Source organism: Octopus bimaculoides, chromosome 7 (genome assembly GCF_001194135.2).
Source record: "Octopus bimaculoides isolate UCB-OBI-ISO-001 chromosome 7, ASM119413v2, whole genome shotgun sequence".
NCBI lineage: Eukaryota > Metazoa > Mollusca > Cephalopoda > Octopoda > Octopodidae > Octopus > Octopus bimaculoides.
The window spans coordinates 109,527,746-109,536,910 of record NC_068987.1 but is presented as its reverse complement, the minus strand read 5'-3'; the positions used below and the strand labels follow the sequence as shown (position 1 = coordinate 109,536,910).

Sequence of the window (9,165 nt, the reverse complement as noted above, 5' to 3'; positions counted from 1 at the left end):
AGGGGGCGTGCAACTATGTTTGGTCCCACACTGCCACTTGACAACCAGTGTTTGTTTGTTTACATCCCTGTAACATTAGCTGTTTGGCAAAAGAGACAAATAGAATAAGTCCCAGACTTTATAAACAAAAAATTATAAACTGGGGTTAATTTGTTTGACTAAACCCTTCGAGGTGGTGCCCCAGCATGGCCACAGTCCAATGACTAAAACAAAGTAAAAGAGAACTGATAAAAGATGTGCCTCAAGAATGATTCTGAATGAAAAACTACTTTAATAAGATTATAATTTGGGGGACTATTAACAACTATCTTTAGAAATAACATTTTCATCGTTTTTTTAGTTTTTTGGGTTTTTTTTACAATAATTGAAGCTACATGAGATGGCTAATTAGCAGAGTTAATAGCTAAGCCCATTTAATACATGAATAAAATGTCTTTTTGGTTGTTCCTTTGTTTCAAAGAGTAAATCATTAACCCTTTAGGTACCTGCCTGAGACCATTCCTGAATCTGTGATAACAAAATTCTCATTCAAAAGAAAATGATCTTAATTAAAAGCTTCCATCAAAATTTCATGTTACTTTACATTCCAAACAACAGCTTAATAATGACAAAAATACTTTACTAAATTATTTTCAAAATTAATTGAAACAAAGACAGGATATTTCAACAGAAATATGGCAACAAAAGGGTTAAGATGACTCCCACAGTAAAGTCTGTCAAGATTAGGGCTTCGTTCTTGATGGTAATCAAAATAACAATGCTGTCCATTGAACCATCTAATCATTCTACTAGCTTTGCTAATTTTTGTACAACAAGTTCTCCTCTAAATTAATATAAAAGCAAAATGAATCAAACCAGACTTCAGTCTTTTGTTTTTTTGTTGCAGATGAGAAATGATTTAGTATTTTTGAAAGTGGTGCCCTATTTTGTTCCAATATGGAATTTGGTACTCATTTATCCTCAGTCCAGAAGTAAACAAATTCAGCTCTTCTTTTTGAGAATAATTTGAAATAGTTCCAATGGTTCCAGTGAACCAGAGATAGTTGTTTCATCATTAACCAACATATACCCCTGGTTGCATTTTCGCAATGCAAAACCTGCTCCTACTTGTGTTGGATATGAACTCGCCGGGAAGCATCTGACTCAGCACACGAAATGTTCAGTTGGTAGTCGACACCCGTAGCTAACAGTTCCATATTGTCCTTCTCTTCCAGATTGTGAAAGCTTACTATAACGTTTAATCTAAATACAGTGAAATTTTTTATGGGCATATATGGGTTAAGGTTACATTTTGATTCTATGCATAGCTGTTACTGTGAAGCTTAAATATTTTTCCACATGGAAAAGACGACCAGACTTTCACCAGTAATTAGTTGTTTCCTAAACCTCTGATGGTGTAACCTTAGACTGAATAAATTAGTCATAATAAAGTTTTGTATGTTGAGATACACCACACCTGTTAATCCATTTACTTCACTCGTTTCAAGTGAGAAGGCTGGCTAATAGGATATAGTCCCAGGGTTGCAGAACTAAATATGTATCAGATAGTCTTATATCATCTTGCCTCTCCTATTCCAGAGGGGATGGGTCATATCCCATCAGGGTAAATATATCCCTCTGGAGACAGGGATAAACTTTGATCTTCTCACACAATGTACAGTGGTTAACAAATACTAACTAAAGGTATGGGTCCCAGTGGTTAGCATGCAAGGCTCAAAATCATAAGATTGTGGTTTCAGTTCCTGGAGGAGGTGGTGCCGTGTCCTTAAGTAAAGAACTTCCTTTTCCATTGCTCCAGTTTGCTCATATGTAAATGAGTACTAACAATAGCTGGAAGATCCCCTTGTAACAAGCTGGTGTCCCTTCCAGTGAAAGCCTTCAACAGCAAAAGTAACCCTAACCCAACGACACTTATTTTCTGCTGCATGAAGTCTGTCATGACAGCCCAAATCGTACTGATAGACTCAACTTGATGAATACCCAAGCACTAGTCACAGTCATGTGAAGGAGCATGGCCCAGTGGTTAGAGCGTCAGGCTCATAATCATGAGGTAGTGAGTTCAATTCTTGAACCAGGCTGTGTTGTGTTCTTGAGCAAGACGCTTTATTTCACATTGCTCCAGTTCACTCAGCTGTAGAAATGAGTTGTGATGTCACTGGTGCCAAGCTGTATCGACTTTTGCCTTTCCCTATGATAACGTCAGTGGCATGGAGAGAGGAGGCTGGTATGCATGAGTGACTGTTGATCTTCCATAAATAACCTTTCCCAGACTTGTGCTTCCGAAGGGAGCTTTCTAGGTGCAATCCCATGGTCATTTATGACCAAAGGGGTTTTGACCCTAGTCATAATCATATTTAGTGTCCAACATAAGAACGTTGTGTTGTATTGAGACATCGTTGTTCCCTGATACTTAGTTGGATTCTTACAATCTTTGTATTCTATAAAGAAGGTCCTTGTTGCAATCTAAGCTGCAGCTTTGTAGGCTTTTTAACAATCTCTTATGTCTGAAAAAGGGACCCTGGTCTTCTACTTCAACAGATGTGATAACACATAAACTCCACAGGATAGGTATTTTCTAGTTTCGTCATGACAGTGTGTTGATGATAACAGAAGCATTCAGAAGAAAGGTTTGTAGTGAGTTTCGGTCAGTTGGAAGCTAAGTGCATGGCAAATGGGGAAGTTTTCACAACAGATGTGTTGCCAACAGAGGAAGTCCTTGCTGGAGGAATGGTAGAGTGGAAGATTCCAAGAAGTTGCGACACTCTGGGCACAGACCCAAAAGACTCTACAGTAGTTTTGTGAAGCAATAGAGCACAAAGAACACAAAGGTATTGTTTGATTTTTTTTTAATCTCAATGGCAGTGCTAAAGCTCATAATACCTTCCAGTGGTGTTGGTAGAGGATGTGTTCTAAGTATACTTGGCAGAGTTCTTTACCAGTGGAACACAGCTGCGTGTAAACCACATGATTTTTATGGAAGATGACTAGAAGGATATTTTTGGTAAGTGAGTGCGCTGGTGCCTATTTAAAGTAGCTTTAAACCAGAATCTTTTAGTACAGATATCGCAACGGCGTGGTTTCTCTCCTGTGTGAAAACGTCTATGACAAGTTAAAATTATATTCGCAGAGAATGTTTTAGCACAGATATCACACTGATATGGCTTATCTCCTGTGTGAAGACGTTTGTGAAGTGTTAAATATTCATTTCGAGAGAAAGTCCTACCACACATGTCACAGTGGTATGGTTTCTCACCTGTGAAAATACATTTGTGAACTATTAAATATCTCTTCAGTGCAAATACTTTACCACAGATATCACACTGATGCAGTTTCTCACCAGCATAAATATTCTTATGAGAAGTTAAATTTTCATTTACAGTGAGTTCTTTACCAAAGATATTAGACTGGTAGAGTTTTTCACCAGCGTCAATATGTTTATTGTAAGCTAAATCTCCACTCTGATACAATTCTTTTCCATAGCTATCATAGCGATATTGTTTTACACGTCCATGAATACTTTGGTGATTGGTTAGAAGCTTGTTTTCAGAAAATGTTTTACCAGAGGTATCATACTCATATGGGTTCCACTCTGAATGAACACGTTTATGAGATGACAAACTTCCACTTATCAAGAATTTTTTACCACAGATATCACAGTGGTATGGTTTCTCACCTGTGTGAGTACGTTTATGAATAGTTAAGACCAAATTCTGAGTGAAAGTTTTACCACAAACACTGCAACGGTGTGATTTGTCACTCTTGCGAATACATTTGTGATAATTTAATTCAGAATTCTCTGAGAATGTTTTGCCACATTTATCACAATGATATGCTTCCTCTCCATTATGAATACGTTTGTGATGTGTCAAATATTCCTTCCGAGAGAATGTCTTAGAACAGACATCACAGCGGTATGGCTTCACACCAGTATGAATATGTTTGTGCCGAACTAAATATCTCTTTCTGGCAAATAATTTATTACAGATGTCACACTGGTGTGCTTTCTCTGTGTGGATAAGTTTATGAGAAGTTAAATTTTCACTAACACTGAATTTCTTAAAACAGACATCACACTGGTAAGGTTTCTCAACAGTGTGAATACGTCTGTGACGAGACAAATCTCCACTTACCGCAAATCTTTTACCACAGATATCACACTGGTATGGTTTCTCCCCCGTGTGAATATTTCGGTGATTACTTAAATGCCCACTCTGAGAGAATGTTTTATTACAGATATCACACTGATATGGTTTTTCGTTTGAATGAATACGCTTATGACAAGATAAATTTCCAGTTGTTGAGAATGTTTTACCACAGATATCGCAATGGTATGGTTTACTACCTGTATGTATACGTTTATGACAAGATAGATTTGCACTTCCAGAGAATCTTTTACCACAGATATCACATTCATATGGTTTTTCTCCTGTATGAGTACGTACATGACGTTTCAAGTAATCATTCCGAGAAAATGTTTTGCTACAAATAGCACAGTGGTATGGTTTTTCTCCTGTGTGAATCAGCTTATGGTAAGTTAAATATCCATTTTGAGAAAATGCTTTACCACAGACATCACAGTGGTATGGTTTCTCATCCATGTGAATACGCTTATGGATGGTTAATATTTTGCTTTTAGAAAACGTTTTCCCACAGACATCACAATCATGGAGTTTTTCATCAACATGAAGACGTTTATGGACAGTCAATGTTCTATTTGTAGTAAATGTCTTACCACAGATATCACAAAGGTATGGCTTGTCATCAGTATGAATACGTTTATGAGCAGTTAATTTTCTAAGTACTTTGAAGGCTTTGCCACAGACATCACAATGATAAGGTTTTTCATCTGAATGGATACGTTTATGAGAAGATAAAGTTCCAATTGTTGAGAATATTTTACCACAGATATCACACTGAAATGGTTTTTCTGCAATGTGAGTATGTTTGTGATTAGTTAAATTAGCTATGTTTGAAAATGTTTTGCCACAGATATCACAGCGGTATACTTTCTCATTTGTATGTGTACATTTATGACGAGCTAATTTTGAATTCTTAGAGAATATTTTACCACATATATCACATTGGCATGGTTTTTCTTTTAAGTGTGTATATTCGTGACGAGATAAATTATTCTTCTGTGAGAAAGTCTTAGCACAGACACTACACTGATATGGTTTATCCCCCGTGTGAGTGAGTTTATGACGAGTCAATTTTGAACGGACTGTAAACACTTTACCACAGATATCACAGTGATATGTTTTTTTATCTGTGTGGATATATTTGTGATTAGTCAAACTTTCTATATCAGAGAATATAAGTAAACATACTTCACAGGTGTAGAATTTCTTTGTGATATTTAATTGCATTTCATGGGATAAATCTTTACTCTCGGTTTTTATTTCAGTAGAAGGAACAAGATTTTCACGTAAAGTCTCCTCCATGTTGTCGTTAGTTGTTTGTTAAATACAAAGATAATTCTTGTATAATTTCATGAATTACTTCAAGGTTATTATATAACTGAAGTTGTAGATCTTGACAATGTCATTGCTCAGTCCTTCTTATTCTTCATTGATTCCTTGATGTATCTTTGGTGAGGAATTCTGAAGCAATAAAACAAAACAGTATAAATATTAAGGGACAAAGAAAGATACAAAGGGACAGGCTATTGAAGAAAATAGACAAGAGAAATTGAAGACTGAACCAATAAGAAAATATTTACAGAGGAAGACAGGTACAGACATGGCTGTGAAATTAAGAAGCTTGCTTTCCAGCCACATGGTTTTGGGTTCAGTCCCCCTACATGGCACCTTAGGTAAGTATCTTCTACTATAGCCCAGGGCCAATTAAAACCTTATAATCATTTCGCCCGGTGAGCTAACATTTCTCCCAGCTCGCTGCCTTGCATAGCACCAATAATAAAGTGAAGACATGCAAGAGGGGCATTCAAAACAAGTGCAACTTCCTACCTCCATTGTCCACAGAAAACGACAAGGCAGAAGAGCAAGTACATGTCCTGACTACAACACACAACCAACCTGCGAATGTCAGAATGTGCAGAATGGTTCTTAACAAGATGGGAATATGGCATATTCAGAGATACAAGTTGTCTAGTTAACTACTTATGTCAAAGGTCTTATTAATTAGGATCAAGATGTAACTACACAACAACAATTCCTGCATCTACCAAATTGGTGCCAAGCTTTCAGCAATGACATAGATAGAGCGTGGGCCACCCAAAACAGCCCTTGAGTTTTCCACTCTTCCTTATCTCTAGCTCCTATAAAAGCTTATAAAAGTTCCACCCCTATAAAAGAAATACCCAGAGGCAGATCTCCCACTTAGCTACACAACTGGCTTCCAGCATTCTTTGCAGGACTAATACTACTACCTTCCGTTCCTTAATCAAAACATCTCCATAAGTAGTAATGTCGCAGACAAAACCATAGCATAAAACGCAAACCTTCTCAAATTCTCATTCTTCGACCGTAAAAAACTGTCAGATCATGTTAACAAAGAAACTGCTATGCTGTTGCTCTAATTGCTAGAAATTGTACCAAAATTTCCCTCAAAACTCACCCAACTTTCTTTAAAAAAAGGGACACCTTGAATTAAGTAGTTGTTGATACATTATTCACGAAAACGCGATGGGAGAGTCGTGGTAGGAAAGATTTTGTTCATTGGTCTAATGGATGGCCAAGGATTGAACAACAGTTTTGTCAGATCACAAAGAAAGAGAGCAGGGAGAAGGAAGAAAAAGAGGAGGAGGAAGGGAGGAAGATAGAGAGAGAAGGAAGGAAGAGAAGAGAAAGGAGTAGGGAAGAAAGAAAGGAGGAAGATAGGGAAAGGGGAAGGAAGAATGAGGGGGAGGAAAGAAAAAAGGGAGGAAGGAAGGGAAAGAAGGAAGACAGAGTGAGAGGGGGGAAGGAAGGAAGAGAAAGAGAGAATATTTTCCATTAAATTAAAACAGTGCCCACCTCCAGCGCTCACCAAATTCTTTAATCTTTTTCCCCTAGAGACAGTAACTGGTGTAAATAATTACCCAACTTCTTAAATCTTTTCTATGCCTTCTCAAAAGCTGCCAAAACAGTTTTCATGGAGCCACATGTAACAGACATTTCCTCTCCTGTGTAAGACATGCTGTTGCTCTTCACATTACCAAATCCTTGAAATCTGTTTGGCGTCAGAACCTCAGAAGTTGTCTACTTAAGATCTCTAATTATCTCTCAAGCAGTCATACTATAGTATGTTGTTGGAGCTCTTTCTAAAGCTACATTCCATCAAAACGAACAGAGAGAGAGCTCAAATTTGTTGTCCCAACAATAATGACATACAACTGGTTGCTTCCGATCAAACAGTCCTTCCTACGCAGACGATCATCACCCTTCACGCTTTGACCTTCTTCAAGCAAGTGTCGTTCGCATGCTATCGGCACAAACCAGACTGTACTGGGGCTCCATGGAATAAAATCATAAAAGTGTCCTCCTCCTCCTCCTAAGGAAGGAAGGATAGAGAAAAAGAGAAAAGGAAAGGATGAAAGAGAGAAAGAAAAGAAGAAAGGATTGAGAAAAAGAGAAAAGAAAGGATAAAAGAGAAAGAGGAAGGAAGGAAGGAAGGAAAAGAGAGGGGTAGGAAGGAAAGGAAGGAAGAGAGAGAGAGAAGGATGAGAAGAGAGAGGGAAAGAAAGAGGGAGTGAGAGAGAAAGATAGAAAGAAAGAAAGAAAAGAAATGAAAAAGCTGTTTTTGTTTTGTTTTGTTCTCTTTTTCAACGGGCTTAATTTCATTCTGATCGTTCGTTTTCAGTCAGCGAAATATACTATTACATCTACAAATAACTGTCTCTGCGTTTAGGGTAAGATGAAATTGTAAATATGTAATGGTTTCACTCGTCACTTTTGAACAGGTGCACCATTCTCTCTAATTAAGAAGACTGTTGGCAGTTTTTAGTTTTGACAACAAGAGTACATTACAAATGATTATAAGGCCAGCAATTTTGGAAGGAAGATATCAATCGATTTAACTGACCCAGGGTACTTGACCGGTTACTTTATATACCCAAGAGAGATCGACTTCAGAGGGATGAAAAGTAAAGTTTATCTAATAATAATCCTTTCGGTAATTTTTCAGATTAACACCTGCACGATTTTCATTAGAGTGTTAGGGTTAGGGTTTTAGGGTCAGCCTTAAGGTGTTAGGGTTTGGATTAGGGTTTAGGGTTAGTGTTAGGGTTACGGTTTTAGGGTCAGGGTTAGGGTTAGGTAATCGTGCGGGTGTTAATCTGAAAAATTACCATCCTTTCTACTATAAGCACAGGACTTGAAATTTTGGGGGAGGAAATAATGTAAAGGATAATCTCAACAGAATTTGAACTCAGAACATAAAGACGGACGAAATGCAGATGGCGATTTGACCAGTTCGTCGCCCTGCATTTACAAGGCGTGCAATTTCGCAGGAGGGAGTAAGTTAATTACATTAATTACTTGACAGTAGTGGGTTGATGAAAAGCAAAATCGACTCAGCGAAATTAGAACTCGGAACGTAAAAACGGACGAAATGCTGCCAAGCATTTTGCCGGACCTGCTAACGATTGTACCACCTCACCGCTTTAGTTTACGTAGTAATAATAATAATACTGATTAACGTTAATAAAATATTTAAAATACATATTCTCACGTAACATTCGCTCAATTGATAAACATGTGACAGTGGCGTCGTTGGTTACAAGTCTCAATGGGCCAATCATTCGTTCACTACATTTCTGACGTCGTACGAATCAATGTCTGCAACTCGGTGCAGAACAAATATCGCAGGAAACTTCATTCGACCAGCCACGTTTTGGCTTTTCCTTGTCTATGCTTACATTTAGTGAACGGTATACGATATATAAATGATTTACGGTGGCCTTTATACAGTTTTTGTCATTTGCAACTCGGGGTTAAACACTTGCCCAAATGTGCCGCGCACTGGAAATCCCCCCCTTGAACCATATGGATCGAAAGCAAACTGTTGTTTACATAATTAAGAAGGTAAATAGCTATAAGGGAAGATGGATCGGTTACATATATTATTGATGTTGCAAAAAGAAATTAGAAAACAAAAGAAATCACAGAAATAAGAAATAAGTTTTTTAAAAAATAACTTTTTTTTGGCAATTTGATAATTACGATT

The 9,165-nt window shown here is 37.5% G+C and overlaps 1 protein-coding gene across 1 annotated transcript in view; it reads right to left on the bottom strand.

Annotated features, from left to right (window-relative positions):
• Nucleotides 1–6: 6 nt before the first annotated feature.
• LOC106881574 (zinc finger protein 91) overlaps nucleotides 7–9,165 on the bottom strand; it is a 9,745-nt gene continuing 586 nt past the window's right edge. The window contains exon 2 of the mRNA XM_014932030.2: nucleotides 7–5,600. Within this exon, the coding sequence (XP_014787516.1) occupies nucleotides 2,985–5,441 (2,457 nt within the window). The 5' untranslated portion in view covers nucleotides 5,442–5,600 and the 3' untranslated portion in view covers nucleotides 7–2,984. The remainder of the gene's footprint in view (nucleotides 5,601–9,165) is intronic.